Source organism: Megascapheus bottae, chromosome 9, assembly GCF_031878675.1.
Source record: "Megascapheus bottae isolate mThoBot1 chromosome 9, mThoBot2.hap1, whole genome shotgun sequence".
In the NCBI taxonomy this organism is placed as follows: Eukaryota; Metazoa; Chordata; class Mammalia; order Rodentia; family Geomyidae; genus Megascapheus; species Megascapheus bottae.
This window is the reverse complement of record NC_143517.1, coordinates 66,084,591-66,100,787: the sequence shown is the minus strand read 5'-3', so window position 1 is coordinate 66,100,787 and position 16,197 is coordinate 66,084,591. Positions and strand designations below refer to the sequence as shown.

Genomic DNA, 16,197 nt, shown 5'->3' with positions numbered 1-16,197 from the left:
TTCTAGCTAAAATATAGTGACTACTCAAAAGCCTTAGCTCCCGTCCTCCTTATCCTCCTGCCATGTAAGAGCCATGTCGCCATGTCTGCCTCTTCACTTTATACCTAATGGTATGTGATGCCATATTTTAGTTTTATTCTTAGTTTTATTGTTACTTCCTCTGTATTTGCATCCATCTTTTTTTTAAATCTCTGGCTGAATTAGTCTGCTAATCCAACTAGTAATAAAATGCTGGGCCTGGGGCTTGGAGGACCACTGATGCTCCCTCAGTTCTGAGCCTGGAGTTCAAGATCAAGGTGTAGCAGGGCGAGGGTGAGTTTGTCTCAAGGACTCTTTCCCATGGCTTGTGGACAGCCAGCCACCGCCCCCCCCCCATGTCTTCCTCTCTCATCCCCTGTCTGTCTCCTCATCTCCTCTTCTAATGAGTCAGTTGTATAGGTTTAGGTGTATTCCCCCCATCCCTAAAGATCCTGCCTTGGTCCCTTCTCAAACACTGGGGCCAGGACTTCTGCCTTGGAATCCAAGGGTTACAATCCAGCCTGCAGCACTAGCCATGGTGTGTGTTAGTCTCTCCGAGAATAAAGACTAGAAGTGAACCATGAGCTCTCTACTCAGACAACCACTGTGGATAAATTGAAATAAAATGTTCATGCTTGTTGCAGAAAAGAAATATCCATAGGTAAACATAAAGACACACTGATGTTTACCAAAAATTCTACCATCTGGAGATACCTATTAATAAATAGGTATGTGACCGTATGGATTAGAAGCGGAGGCTAATCAGAAAGGATGTGTGTTGTCCATACCTTACTAAGGGTACATCCAAATCATGATTTTTGATGGCCATATAGCTCTCCTTTCTGCTAACATTCTGCCATGAACTTGACCCATCTCCTTGCACATTTGGACCGTGGGGAGTTGCGAGTCTCTCATTGTTACGAGCTAAATCTTCCTACATTACTGGAGTTCTGGGAGTGACATTGCCACGCCAGAAGGTCTGTGTGTTTTCAAGGCCATTCACCGCTTACTGTTGTTATTCATAAATACTTTGCTTTGAAGACTTCAGTTAGCCATGCACAAAAACATTCACTTCCCTTGACATTTCTTTTCTTTGAAAATTGGTGCCAGTCTCCCAGGCCCCAAAGGATGGCAATACAGTCTTTCCATTTGCAGCCCTGATTGTTGGTGAGTCTTGGCTTTTGGTTGTGTATTTACTGACTGCGTGTGTTTCTCATGTGTTGAAGTACTCACCCTTTTTTTTTTTATTATTTCCTCTGTCCTTCTGCAGAATCTTGGCCACTTCGTATAGTACACGCTCTCCTTTCTACCTGTGTACCGTGGTGGTACATCCTTCTATCTGGGATCCTCTGCCCAGAACCACCTCATCCATCCCTGTGTCTCTGACTTAAAGTCTCCACATCCCCATGCCATCATCAGAGATGAGCCTTGTGAGGAGAGGGCCCTCTTGAGTCCCAGGGGCCATAGGGGAATGGTGCCAGCTGTTTTTGGTCACATCCAAGTACGGTAGAACAAGAACCATCTGTCTGGGTCATCACTTTACAGATGGGGTGCTGAGCTTGATGGTTGAGGTGTGTGGGGTACACCTCTCTTTAGGACTGGCCGAGCCAGCCATGGAACCTGAAGCTGTGGGAACTCTTCTTTCTTTTCATTTCTGCTCCCAGTGTCTGGGGCCAAAGGGATCTGGCAGATTCCCGAGGCACTGTGGAAAAAGGGAAAGTACAAAATTCTGCATGACTGGATGGACTTTGTGTGCCATCAGTGCGTCTCTGAGACTTGCTTGGTTGCTGGTTAGTTTCAAGAGTTCAGGCAACTGAATTCAGGACAGCCTGAATGCAGGATGGCCTGGGCAAAAGCTAGAAATTCTATCTGAAGAACAAACTACAAGCAAAAAGACTGGGGGCGTGGCTCAAGAGGCAAGCCGAGCCCTGCATTCAAGACCCCGCAGCACCTCATACTGAGACCCTTGCCTTACTTCCAGGAAGCTGGGAAGCGATGCCCAGGTCCACATGCACTGACAGTCTCCATGCCTCTCCCCAGGGCCCGTACCTGGCATGTGTGCAGGTTCCACCCTGGGCTCTGCTGTCCCCCCTCTCTGGAACCCGGGGGCCGCAGGCTGGGCTCAGGGGCCCCAGGGCCCTGCTTGGCCACCACTCGCTAAGCAGGTGGATGTTGCAGGGCAGAAGTGGCTATGGAGATGACTAATAGAAGAACAAACTGGCTGGACGCAGGGGGCTCACGCTTATAATCCTAACTACTCAAGAGGCTGAGATCTGAGGATTGAAATTCGAAGCTAGCTCAAGCAGAAAAGTCCATGAGTCTTTTTTTTTTCTTTCTATTGTATTTTATTGTTGGGGTGATGTATAGAGAGATTACAGTTAGGTAGTAGATATATTCCGTCTTGAACATTGATAATGTTGATACATATTTCCATAGTTTTTGATTTTGTATATATTGACTATTTATTTATTGTCATGTATAGAGGGCTTACAGTTACATTTGCTAGATCATAGGTACATTACTTCTCACACATTGGTTCCTCTTCTCATGTTTTTGTCCCCATTTCCTCCTCCTGCCCCCTCCCAATCATTGTGTTTCCCCCCCTCCCTTTCCTATTTCAAATAAACAAATAAATGTATATATGATATACCAGGTAACAAAATCAGATACATTAACAACATGAGATTAACCAAAGGACAACAAAAGAGAAGAGAAATAACATAGTACATTAAGAACAACAGTCACACAAGATAAAGCTCTTGTTTCCACATCCTGGAGATCCTTTCATTTAGGATCATCCTAAATGACCTTAAATAAGGTCATCCTATATGACCTTATTGTATCTAGGTTTTGCTCTATTGTAATCCTCTACTAGGAGAGTCCTAGATGTATACTAATTATTACAAATGAGAGAAACCAATTGAGCCTATGTTCCTTTGGGTCTGGCTTACTTCTCTTAATATGATTTTTTTCCAAGTCTTTCCATTTCCTTACAAATTGGGCGATGTCATTCTTTCTGATGGCAGCCTAGAATTCCATTGTGTATCAATACCACATCTTCTTGATCCAATCATCTAGACTTCTCTGAAGAGGAAATAAGAATGGCCTACAGACACATGAATGTTCAACATCTCTGGCCATAAAAGAAATGCAAATCAAAACAGCTCTAAGATTCTACCTCACTCCAGTTAGAATGGCCACGATCAAGAAATCTAATAACAACAGATGCTGGAGGGGATGTGGCCAGGAGGGATCACTGCTACACTGTTGGTGGGAGTGTAAACTCGTTCAACCACTATGGAAAGCAGTATGGCAGTTCCTCAAAAGACTAAACATAGAGCTCCCCTATGACCCAGCAATTCCACTACTTGGCATTTACCCTATGGTCCAGAAACAAGGACATACTAAATCCACTAGCACAGTGATGTTCATTGCAGCACTATTTACCATAGCAAAGATATGGAAGTCCATGAGACTCTTACCCCTAATACACTAACAACAAAAAAAAATGGAAGTGGTGCTGTAGCTCAAGAGGTAAAGTGCTAGCCTTGAGCAAAAGAAGCTCGGGCCAGCGTCCAGGCCCTGAGTTAAAACCCAGAAGGGAGTGTGGGGGGGTGAGTGGGTTCAAACACCCTGATTTGTGTATCAGCTCTTAATATGCTAATTACATACCATTCTTGGTTCTCCTAAGCAAGATCATCGAGAGGGTGATGCCTCAGAGGTGTTCCTTAGCTAGAGCCTAGACAGCTCACAGGGAGTGTCCTCTCCTCCCCTGCCCCAGCCCTCCTGATGGCAGGCTGGGGTAGCCAGTGACAAGAAGGCCACTAGACAGGCCAGGAAGGGGCATCTAGGCAGGGCAGGGCCTGGTGCACATATCTCTAGATCTCAGCTGGCTTTGCCCTCACCCCTGACAAGAGCCCTGCGATTCTCTCCATCAAGAGTCTTCCTTTAGAGCATGGACAGGTGAGGTGTCCAGGGGAGGCAGCCATGTCCCTGTGAGGAGCAGAGGACTGTGGAGTGGGGGGTGCCCTGGGATCTGCTCACACACTGCAGCAAGAGCAGGGTGAGGATGGGGGCTCATTCCCTTGGGGTCACCCAGATGGAGAGTTGGGAAGGGAGGGACAGGGCAAGGGCATTGTGCTGGTGGGCCCCTGGAGAACGCAGGGTAGAGTCCACATTCCACGTGGGCTTCATCCAGCACCCACCCTCGGGGATGGCCCCTTCTCGGGTGCTTTCTCACACACCAGCACACTGTTGGGGAGCCCTACCCTCTACAATGGGGACAGGTCCTGGGGACCTGAGCAGGTGACAGAGGAGGGAGAGAAGCAGACCAGGCTTGCCTGGCTGGGGAGGTCACCTAGAGGAGGAGATGCTGGGGTGGGGAAGGTGCGGAGAAATGTCAGAGAAAAGGTGGCGGAGAAGCCCAGGGGACCTCTAGAGCGCAATCATTCTGCACCCAGACACTGGCTGAGGGATCCTGGAGCCAGAATGGGTCCTGCTCCAGGAGCCCAGGTAGGGCTATTCAAGATGGGAGCCCAGGCCTGGGTTTCCTGAGCTCAGCTTGGAGTCTCCCATATTCCCCACTCCCACCCCCCGACTCCAGGAGGAGTAGTCGATTGGGCAAGTATGGATGAGTGATTTAGGCCAAAGACAATGGCTGTCTAAGGAGATTAGCAGACAGAGACTGGGACCCAGGATCTTTGCTGCATTTTCTGGGCAGCTGGGAACTTGGAGCTCAGAGCCCTGATTAAATATCCCGGTTGTCAGGTTAGCGGGTCCCTCCCTGACTCCCCACAGAACAAACTGTTCTTGTAAGCCAGCCACCAGCCTCCAAGCTTGATTAGACAGAGCTAAGTGGCCCCAAACAGATGTCAGCCCTGGGAACCTGGCTCAGGTGGGCAGATGTGTGCCTGCTGGTAAAGGGCAGCGGCTAGCGGTCACTCACACAGCAGTGGATGCCCACAAACACACACACTGTAGGCCAGGCCCACCCAGGCTCAACAGCCTGTAATCCTAGCTACTCAGGAGGTTGAGATCTGAGGGTCTTGGTTCAAAACCAACCCAGCCAGGGAAGTCCATGAGACTCTTATTTCCAATAAACTACTCAGAAAAAAGCCAGATGGCACCATGTCTCAAGTGGTAGAGCACTAACCTTGAGCTCAAAAAGGCTCAGGGTCAGGGCCCAGTTCTTGAGTTTAAGCCCCAGGACCAGCAAAACAAAAACCAAACAACAAGTTCTAGGGTTTGAACTTAGTGCCTTGTATTTGCTAGGCAGGTAATCTACTACTCAACTATGCCTCTAGCTCTTTTTTATGTTGTCTTAAATTTTTTATTGTTATTTTAAAGAAGGGTTACAGTTACATAAGTCAGGTAAAGAATACATTTCTTTTTGGACAATATCATCCTCTCTCTCATTCTCTCCCAGTTTTGCCCTCCCATCTGCACCCACAAGTTATGTAGTGTTTTTCAGCACAGTATCTGGTGAGTACCCCTGCTGCATTAGCTCACTCTTTGTTCCTCCATTTCTGTGTCCTTCCAAAGACAGATAAATGAACAAACAAGCCAAAAAGGAAAACAGCCACAAAGAAAAATCATCGTGTTCCCGGCGTTCATTTTGATAAACATTATTTTACATGATCAGAGGCACAGAGGCATTGAGCCTTAGTGTTCCTCTGCTAGCAATATCCTCCTTCAGTCTCACTATGTGTAAATGCCCAGAGTCCTGTATAGTTTATCATGGCCCCGTGTATTTTAGATTTGCTTCCACATGTGAGAGAAAACGTGTCATTTCTCTCTCTGAGCTTGGCTTACCTCACTTAGCACCGTTTGTTCTGGGTCCATCCAGTTTCCTGCAAATAGCATGATATTCTTATCTAATGGCTGTATAAAATTCCATTGTTTATAGGTACCACGTTTTTTGATCCACTAATGTATTGTAGGGTATCTGGGCTGTTTGCATAGCTTAGCTATTGTGAATAGGGCAGAAATGAATGTGTATGTGCAAGTGTCTTTACTGTATCCTGGCTTGTGATGCTCTGGTTAGGTGCCCAGGAATGATATGGCTGAATTGTAGGGAAGATCTATGTTTCGTTTTTTAAGGAACCTCCACACTGCTGTCCAAAGTGGTTGTACTAGTTTACATCTGGGTTCCCTTTCCCCACATCTCCACCAACATTTCTTATTTGAAACATGATGCTGGCTGATCTAACTGGGGTGAGATGGACTCTCCGTGTTCTCTTGATTTCCATTGTGGCCAGGAATGATGAGCATTTCCTCTTAACGTTTCTTTACCATTTTTACCTCTTCTGAGAAGTCACTCCTTAGCTGCCTTGTCCATTTAGTGATTGGTTTAGTAGCTTTGGAAGGGGTTAGTTTCTTGAGCTACATGTAAAATTTGAAGATCAGGCCCTTCTCTGGTAGAGATCTGTTGGCTTTCTTTCTAGTTTAGTAAAAATATCCCTTACTGTGGAGAAACTTATTTCAATATAATCCCATTTGTCAAATTTCTCTCCTATCTGCTGTGCCCCTGGGACTCTTTTCAAAAAGTTTCTGCCTATACCCATGAGTTCTAGTGTTCCTCCTATGCTGTCTTGCAGTGGTTTCAAGTTTCAGGTCTGACATTGAGGTCTTTGATCTACTTTGCGTTGCTGTTAATGCATGGCGACAAACAGGGATCCACTTTTATTTTTCTGCATATGGATGCCCAGTTTTCCCAGGACCAGTTATTGAAAAGTCTTTTTCCACTCTGTATCTTTGGATCCCTTGTCAAATACCAGATAATGTGAGTTTATGGTTTTGTTTCTGAGTCTTCTAGTCCTGGGTCTTCAGGACTATTTTTGTGCCAATACCAAATAGTTTTTGTTATTGTAGCTTTAGAGTAGAGCTTGAGGTCTAGGATTGTGACACCATATGCGGGTTGTTCTTGAGATGGGGTTTCTCTTTTTACTCAACATGTCCCTAGACCATGTGATTTGCTTCACATGGTAGCTTGGAGGCTACCAGCTGTTGCTTGAGAAAAAGTCATTTGAACTTCTCTGCCCAGGCTAACCATGAAGCACAATCCTCTAGGCTTCTGTCTCTTAAGTAGTGAGCATTACAGGACTGAGTCATGGCTGCCTTGCTGGGAAAGGCCTGTTTGTCTTTCATTTTTACTTCAAGGTAATTAGATCTGCATCTTTTTTTTTTTTACCAGGGTTCACCCTAGTTATTGGGGAGGAGGTTTGATTTCATGACAGTGCAAGGTGAGAGCCTGGGCACTGGAAGCTGGGCTGTGCTGAGGCCAGGGTCTGAGAATGAAGACTCAGAGCTGCATCCTTACACCGAGGGAAGGGCCCAGAGTTAGATATCTCATAAATACTCGCTCTTAAGTATTGGGGATGAGAGGAGAAGAGGGTCAGGAGCTGGGGAACTGAACCCCACCTCAAGCCAGCCCAGGACAGACTCTGGGTGAGGAAGCTAGTAGCCCACAGTCTGGGTGCTCTCTGCTCCAGGAGACAGTAGAGAAGTGGGCTTCTGGGGGCTTGTCAGTGGGTGCCCAGATGATAGGGGCAGGTCCCCTGGGGTGCCGAAGGAGGCACCTTTGCAGCCAGGGCCCGAGACACAGGAGCTCTTGCAGAAGCCTTCTGCGGGCACCTGTGGGTAGCTTAGGGACCAGGGCACTACAGGGGAGAAGGAACGTATGGCTGAGCCACCGCCGGGGGTGACAAAAACCCCGTGCACATGTGTGCACATAGTCATACATGTGCACACGATGACCTGCACTGCGCGTGCTCCACGGAGCACAGCACACTGCACTCTGCAGAGCTGAGATTCAGGGCGTGCAGTCTTGCACAGGAAGACTCTCCGCCCCCACCGGGCCCCATAGAGATGGCAGCTGGACAACGAGGGGGCAGGGGGCAGGTGTGGAGCCCCTCCCCGTATCAGGCCTGGGCAGCCTATTTTTGCCTCCACACCTGGCAGAATGGACGGCCAGTGAGGGAGCTGCTGGGCGGCCTCCAGGGAGCCTTTGAAAGGCAGCTGAATGTGGGATTGATGTCCCTCCCGTGGAACCCAGAGGAGGCCGACGGGCTCCTGTGTACAGAAGCTGCAGATCCACCTCAGCCTTGTCTGAAAAGTCCCCAGGCTCCTTCCCTCCTGTGCAGGAAACAAGACTGCCCTCGCTGTATTGTTCTGGGCCTCTGAGTTAACACATGCCATCCCAGCACACCCCTACCACTGGTCCAGCCCGGGCCACACTCCTGCCCCCGCTCAGGGCTCCAGCACAGGGTCCCGGGAACACAGTCACTGCTCAGTCAATGCCAGACCCGTCTCTGCCGCAGTGCCGCTCTGCCACTTGTTGAGCAGCCTGTGCAGTTCGTCAGCTTCTCCGAGCCTCAGTTTCCCATGAAATGGGACCCCAAAAGCTAGGATCGGAATGGGACTTGGTCTCAGGCGTAGCGTGGTGCCACAGCTCATTCTGGGGCAGAGCTAGAGGGCGCCTGCCTATGGAGGCAGCATCTTGGGTTCCACTGGGGGAGTGTGTGGCTGCCCTCCTCTTGCAGGTCCCTGGGGGGCTGGATGGAGCCTTCTGAGGGGACTGGAGGAATACCAGTTTGGAATCAGCAGTGGCTCTCGAGCGCACAAACCCTGGCCCAGAGCCATTTCCGCAGCACACTCAGCTGGCGTGTGACCTCACCCAGTTCTTCTGCTTCTCAGACCTAGCCCATGAACCCCCATGCTGGAAGTTCTGAAGGCCCTGAGCATGGGGTTCTACCCACCACCCTCCCTTCAAGTAAGGCCGTCTCATGCCCGCGCCCCCAACCCTCCCACACCTGGTCCTCTGCCCTGAGGTCCCTGTCCTTCAGCCTCCAGGGAGCCTGGCGCAGAGCTGGTGCTCAGTGACCATGTGGAGGAAGGACGCGCGAGTGAACCTCCATTCCTGGCGCCTGGTGTCTTGTGGTTCTTGAGGTGTCTGCCCTCACCTGCCCTCAGAAGTAGCACCAGAGCTAGGACGCGGAAGGAATTGGCCCTGCAGCCAACCTCAGTTTGGGGTTTCCAGTGGATGGAAGGAGATGGGTGTAAGGGAGGTGCTAACAGGTATGACAGCCCCTGCTGGTGGCTCACTCCTGTAATACCAGTGCTTGGAGGAGGTGAGGCAGGAGGTGGCTGGTTGGAAACTAAGCCTGGGTAATACAGTGACATCCCGCTGATGGAGCAATACAAAACATCCAGGTGGCTGGGTGAACAAAGGATGGTGGATGGTGGATGGTGGGGATCCTGTAGAGCTGGTGACAGCAGAAGTGGTGTCTGCATCTTTGTTCTAGAGTTGGGGAGAAGGAGCCCACAGCGCTATGAGGTGGGAAAAGCCCTGGGGGACACCCTGAGAGCACCCACAGACTGAGATCAACACCAGTCCGCAGGACAGGGGAGCTGGGGGTCCCCACAAATCCAGGCTGGCCCTGGAAGCAGGTGGGGGGGGCAGCGGTGCTGGGAGGCTCTGGTGTGGGCTGAGGGCACCGAGGCTGTGCCCCGGGCTTCCGGGCCCCCGCTCTCCTGCTGAGAAGCCTTTGGCTGAGCGGTGGCCTCCCATCTCTTCATGCCTGGGAAATCCACTGCAGTCTCCACCGCGACACCTGACACAACTAGGCCAGAGGCGTCAGGCAGGCAGCCGGTAGGTGGGCTGCTCACAGCTGACCTTTCTCCGGGCTGGACTGGGCTCATTTTGAATGCCGTATCGATCTGCTGGACTGGGTAGCGGGCCAGCCATTCCCCCGAGTCGACCCCACAGCCTGCCGGTCTGGCACCCGGCCATCCGCCCCTGGAGGCTGGAGCGCCCATGTCGGTTGTTGGCACTGTAGGGTGGTGCGGCCCACAGAGGCCTCACAGTCCAGAGTGAGACCCCAGCAGGTGAGGCGCCGTCCCAGCGCCTGGCTGGGCCGGGCCGTCGGTGGCCGTGGTGGTCACAGAAGCAGCGGGCTGCAGCAGGGAGCAGTGGCTGCCCTGCACACCAGCCCCCTGGCGTGGCCCCCTGGCACTGCCCCTGCTCCATAGCCTCCCTTTCTCTTGGCCAGGAGTTAAGGCCACACAGAGTTCTCCACAGAGGACTCCACAGAGCTTTGTCCCTATGCAGTGTCTGCTCCCGCCACACAGGGCCCAGGACCGTGGCAGAAACGAGGATACTGCCATCCCCACCCCCACTCCTCCATCCCCCACTCCCCACCTCCACCCCACATCCATCCCTCCATCTCCCACTCCCCCACACCCGCTCCTCCATCCCCCCACTCCCTACCCCCAAACCCATTCCTCCATCCCCCCACACCCACTCGCACCCCACACCCACTCAAGATGCAGGCTCCCCTCAGCCTGCCACCCCTGGAAAGAAAAGGCCATGGGTCTTTCATGCCCTGCCAGCGGTGCCGGTGAGTGGGGCCCAAGCAGGTGAGAGAGTTCAAGATGAGAGGACGAGCCCGGGTGGGAAGAAGGCCACTTGCAGGGGTGGGTGGAAGGGCCTGGCTGGCCTGGAGAAGATGACAGCGAGAGCCTGGGAGGTAGACAGTGCTCAGGGACACAGGAGTCACTTCACATTGTCTGCTGCCAGCCGGCGGACAGTTCCCTGCCTCCTCTTTTCTTCTTCTGCTTTATCTCCAGTGGTCTGAAGTGCTTGTCCAGAAAGAGTCCCTCAAAGGGAGGACTCAATGTCGTCCCAGTGACAGCGCACCGGTCTCCATCCAGAGGGGACGGGGGACCAGGTCCCTGTGCCTGCACTGGCCCCCCTTCCCTCCCTCCACGAGCAGCAGCAGTCCCCATTCAGGGTGGGGGCTGGAGCTGAGCCGGGAGGCCTGTGTGCATCTCAGCTCAGCACTCTGAAGAGCAGGGACTCTGCCCAGCCTCATTGTATGTCTGTGCGGTTCCTGGTGGAGCCGCCTGACTGGCGCTCATTCCGGGACCCAGGCTCCATCCATCTTGTGACTCTGTCCTCTAGATGGACTTGCCCATCCTGTGGCCCCACCCATTCCATATGGTGGACTCCAGCCCCCCTCATCCCCCCTCTCCCTCCCTTCCCTTTATTTCTCTTTTGCTTAGCATCAATTAGATGTACAAGGGCATGTCATTTTAACATATCCCTTCATGGATACGATGAATCTTTAGGAGTCTCCCACTCCATCCCTCTCCCTCCTCCCCTTCTCTCTTCCCAAACCACTTTCCTTGTTCCATCATGGCTTTTGATGAGTCTATCTCCCCCACAATTTGTCTGCCCTTCCTGCCAGTACCCACATCCCACACACCCGTCAGCTTCCTCATCCTCCATTTGTTACACTGTTGTTCAAGAGGGTTTCACAATATCTCACACCTGAAGATAGCTTGTTTTAAGTTGATCATGTATGTGCATGCATACATGTGTACATAACTCATGTTTACACATGTATTTATGGCTCAGGTATACCATCAATATATGAGAGAGAATGTATGATACTTGTCCTGCATTTGGCTTGTTTTGCTGAATATGTTTGCTAGACCCTCCATTGCCCCGCAGTGGTACTCCACTGTATGTGTGCATCTATCAGTGAGCATCTGGACTATTTCCACAGCTTGGCTGCTGAGAGTTGTGTGCTGCAGCTGCCTCTTCTATCCCAAGTCAACGTTCCTCATATTAAATGCCCAAGAATGGAGTCTGTGGATCTTAGCGTAGCTCTAGCTTTAGTCTCTTGAGAAACTGACAAACTGGTTTCCATAGTGGTTGCACTAATTCTCATTACTGCCTTTCTCTCCACAGCCTTGCCAGCCTTCATTGTTGATTGTGCTTTGATTGTGTTCTTGACGATGTCCATTCTGACTGGACTGAGATGGAATCTCAGTGTCCTTTTGACTTGCATCTCCTTTATGGGCAGAGATATGGAGCATTTCTTTGTGTATTTATTGGCCACTTCCCCTGCTAAGAAATGTCTGTTCAGCTCCCTTGCCCATTTATTAATTGGGTTATTGATTTTGGAGGTTTAATTTTAAGCCCTTGTCAGTTATAGGGCTGGCAAGAAAAAGATTTCCCATTGTGCAGGCTGACTTCCCAGCCTGGTGACTGAGACTTCTTTGCTCTGCAGAGCTCCTTGGCTTGATGCAATCTCCTTTGTCAGACCTCACTCCTATTTGCTGAGCCACTACAGTTCTGTTCAGAAAGCTGCTGCTTATGCCAGTAAATTCTCATGTTTTCCCTATTCCGTCCTATGGACATTTCAGTGTCAAGTCTCACATTGGAATTGATGTTGGTACCTGGTGAGGGATGGGAGTCTCCTGTGCCCCAGTTTCTCTAGTGCTCCTTTGAACCTGGAAACGAGTGGTCACAGAAGGGATGACCTAGGGGACAAACAGGAGTGGAAAATGAAGCCTGTGCCCAGGTGGTAAGGAATGTTTTGGGGAGCACTCAGCCAGCCTCTGCAGCCAGCCCCTTCTCTCTGGATGATGAAGGAAGGCGTGTGGACAGGGCCTAGGTGTGCAGAGCTGGCTTCCAGGAGCCCAGCACAGGATGGGATGGACACAGCCTGTGCCGGGAGTCTGGGTGAGGGGGAGTGCACGGGCTTCGGCACCCTGAGAGTGGGTTCCAGGGCTATTTCTCCCCCTTGGTCTCTTTAAAGCAAGGTAGCCCGATGCATCACGGGAGTAAGAGGATGCAGGATGCTGAAACATTAAATGGAGCTATGCCATGCACTTGGCATTGACATGCATAGCAGGTGCCTTGTCTGACTCTTCCATCTTGGACTGGTGAATGTGAGCTCAGAGGGGTCAAATACTGGCTGTACTTGACATGGAGACGGTATCTCCACACTGGCTTCTGGCCTCCCTCCACTCAGAGTCTTGTTTCCTCATTGCACAGCTGCCCACAGTATGTATCCAGCTGCTGGCTGGTCAGCTGCCCTAAAATGGCCACCATGCTGCTGCCTCATGAGGACTTCGGGCCAGGGTGTGCCAAGAGTCACCAAATTTGGCCTACATCAACTCAGAGGTTTTTCTTTCATTAAAACATGTTTTCATTACCTTTAGTCGTACAGAGGAGTGTCCATTAAACAAATCAGTTTATGAATACATTGCATTTTTATCCATGGCCCCCAATCGGGGCTTTGTAACGTAACCGTCCTGAGTGGCGCCGGGGTCTCTGGGGTTCAGGTCACTCTGTGGGGCAGGCTCCGGTGCCTGGAAGGGCGTCCCAGCTCCTACACGGAGCGTAGCCTGAGGAGCCAGAGTGCCGGCCACAGGACCGCTGGCTCCGTGGGCTAGGAGAGCGAGAGTCCATGCTAGTCTGTGCTTCCAGACAGTGGCACAAAATGGCCACAGCCCCCAGCAGTGTAGGCACAGGGACACAGCCCAGGTACCACCCGGGGGCCTGGACAAGCCAGGGAGCCTCCCAAGGCAGCTGCAGGCTGCTCGGGCCTCCTCTCCAGCTCCAATTCGCCTTAATTTTAATTTAATTCCCTTTAATCTTTAATGAAGAGTAGTAAAAGTAAATTATTTACCCGGGAGAGGCTTTCCGACATGAGTGTGATGACACAGGCGGGTGGGGAGGACACGCTCTGCTTTATGAGCTAATTAGCTACCCCAGTGACTGTTAACAGCACATGCCATTTGGTAGACCGTGCTCACGCGCCAGCTCCAGCCGAAGCACAGAGACACGTTCCTGCCCCATGCTGGTGGGTGCCAGAGGGTCCTGTGGGGGTTGGGGTCGCGCCTGCCAGGCTTTCAGAGGCCAGGCCGGGGAGGTGGACCTCCGGCCTCTAGGCCGATTCTGCCTCTGAGCCTGATGAGCTTCAGCTCGAAGACAGGCCAGTCCCGGGCCTCTGGGTTGCAACAGCACCCCCTCCCACTGGCGGCAGGCCCCTCAGCCTGCTATCTGCAGATGCTCCAGCATAGGGGCCACCCAGATACAACAGCAGTTCTGGATCACACAAAACTAAGTCGTGACCGGGACTACAGAGAAGCCACACAGTGGGGCTGGGCGGGGAAGATGGCCCACGGCTGCATGGGAGGGAGGCCCTGAGCAGAGTTCAGAATCCACTCCTGAAGGCTTTCCCAGACTTCAGGCAGTCCAGGGCCCTTGGATTCTCATTTAATTCTCTTTAAGTAAACCCCAAGGGCCCCACCCCTGCACCCCGCCTCATCGTGTGCCACAAACTCCCTGACATAACTCGGCCCCGTCAGACCCATGACAGTCCTGACCGCTCCATGTTCCTTGCAGACGTGCTGGTGTGCGGACAGCCGTGTGACAGTGAGGTGGCGGCGGCCTGCCATGTGGGTGACCCTGTGAGTCTGGAGGTACGGCTCACCAACAGGAGCCCACGCACTGTGGGACCCTTCGCCCTCACCGTCGTCCCCTTCCAGGACCACCAGAATGGCGTGCACAACTATGACCTACAGAACCTCGTCTCCTTCGTGGGTTCCAGCACCTTCTACCTGGATGCGGTAGGTGGCAGGGGGCAGTTTGGTCTCAGCACAGTTAGCTGATATCTGGGCTTCTCTTGTCACGTGAGCGCCTTGCCCCAGAGGATTGATGGGTCATACAGCTCAGATTCGAGTCCTCCCCTCCCCCCCACCATGGAGGCCAGCCCCTTCTCACACTCCAGCCCGGCCCTTCCTCACAGCTGCCTCCACCAATTGACAGTTGAGGGAGGGGAGTGACAAAAGATCCAAGTGAGCCTGCACTGGGGCCTCATGCCTGCTGAAGGTTGAGGACTGAAGCCACACCTGGCAAAGTCAAAGCCTCTGAGACTCTATCTTCAATTAACCACCAAAAAGCCAATAGTAGAGGCATGGATAAAGGGAATAGCGCACCTAGCCTTGAGCAGAAAGCCAAGGGAGAGTGCTCAGGCCCCCAAAGAGAACTGAGGCCCAGAGAGTACAACTTGTATAATACAGTACAGCCCAGAGGCCTTGGTGGGGTGCCAGGGCCCAGGTCTGGACGGCCGCCTGCGCCCGCGTGCACACAGGTGCAGCGCCTCCTAGTGGCCTCGGGTGGTATTCCAGGCCCAGCCTGATCCTCCTCTTCCTTTCACCTCAGGTGCAGCCCTCGGGCCAGTCAGCCTGCCTCGGGGCCCTCCTCTTCCTCTACACTGGAGACTTCTTCCTCCATATCCGGTTCCATGAGGACAGCAAAAGCCAGGAGCTCCCGCCGTCCTGGTTCTGCCTGCCCAGCGTGCACGTGCGTGCCCTGGAAGCTCAGACCTGAGTCCACGTCACTCCTGACCCTGCTGACCCTCCGCCCCTCTTGGGAGAGGCCTGTCCCCTCCTCTTGCTGCAGTCCGCCTCTCCTCCCTGCTCCTGGCATGTCTGTGAGGCCACACAGGAATCTCATGGGCTCTCGCCCTCCACCCACTCCACCCCGGCCTGGGGGAGGCCTGGCCAACCATGCTCCCGATACAGGCTCTTGTGCCCCTGCCTCTGCCTCGGTGTGCAGCCTCACCCCCTTGGCTGCTTGCAACTCCTCTCGGGTCTTGCTGCTCTGCCACCTCCTTTCAGCTGTAGGAAGAAACGGGCAGCCGGCCAGCCATAGTGGGCACTGCCTAGGGTGACCTAGCCCTCTTCCCTTGGCCCATAAGTCCCCTCCCACCTCCAAACTGGCTAATTTTCAGAGGACACAGGGCAAGGGCAGGGAGGTTGTGGTGCCTGGAGCAAGCAAGCGAGTGGGTGCTTGCTGGGTTCTGAATGCCAGGCCTTGGTGTCTAGAATGTGTTGCCAAGTTCTTTAATAAAGCACCTGCCTTGCTCTTCTCCGTCTTGTTGACTTTATTTGTGTGTAGGGGGGTCAGGGTTGTCCCCACACAGCACACACCCTACCAGGTGAAGGGTCCAACGCAGGGGCCCATTCTCTGGCCAGCAGGCTGATCAACACTGCCTAACCCTGCGATTACCAGGGCTTCAGGTCAGCCCCCACTCCTTGTCCCGCTCCCCGTGTGCTGGCTGCTCTGCCACCTCCCAGCCTCCCCCGAGCTCCTGCAGCCCTGACATGGCTCTGGATCGGGATGCCTCCGCCTTGCGAGGCCCACTGGACATCAGCCATGGGGCACTCGGGCTCTAGCAGACACTCAGACACAGGCCAGGTGCAGGCCCAAGGCCCAGCTTGAGGAGAATCCAGCAGCAAACTCTTCCCCCCGATTTTAGAAAACAAATGCCTAGACATCTAGCAAATGCCTGTCTGGAAAGTACCCGATCTACACCCTTT

General features: G+C 52.6%; 1 protein-coding gene across 1 annotated transcript in view; it reads left to right on the top strand.

Moving 5' to 3' along the window:
* Trappc9 (trafficking protein particle complex subunit 9) overlaps nt 1-15,745 on the top strand; it is a 433,947-nt gene extending 418,202 nt beyond the window's left edge. The window contains exons 22-23 of the mRNA XM_090339457.1: nt 14,219-14,442; nt 15,038-15,745. Of these exons, the coding sequence (XP_090195583.1) occupies nt 14,219-14,442; nt 15,038-15,205 (392 nt within the window). The 3' untranslated portion in view covers nt 15,206-15,745. The remainder of the gene's footprint in view (nt 1-14,218; nt 14,443-15,037) is intronic.
* The last annotated feature ends 452 nt before the right edge of the window (nt 15,746-16,197 follow it).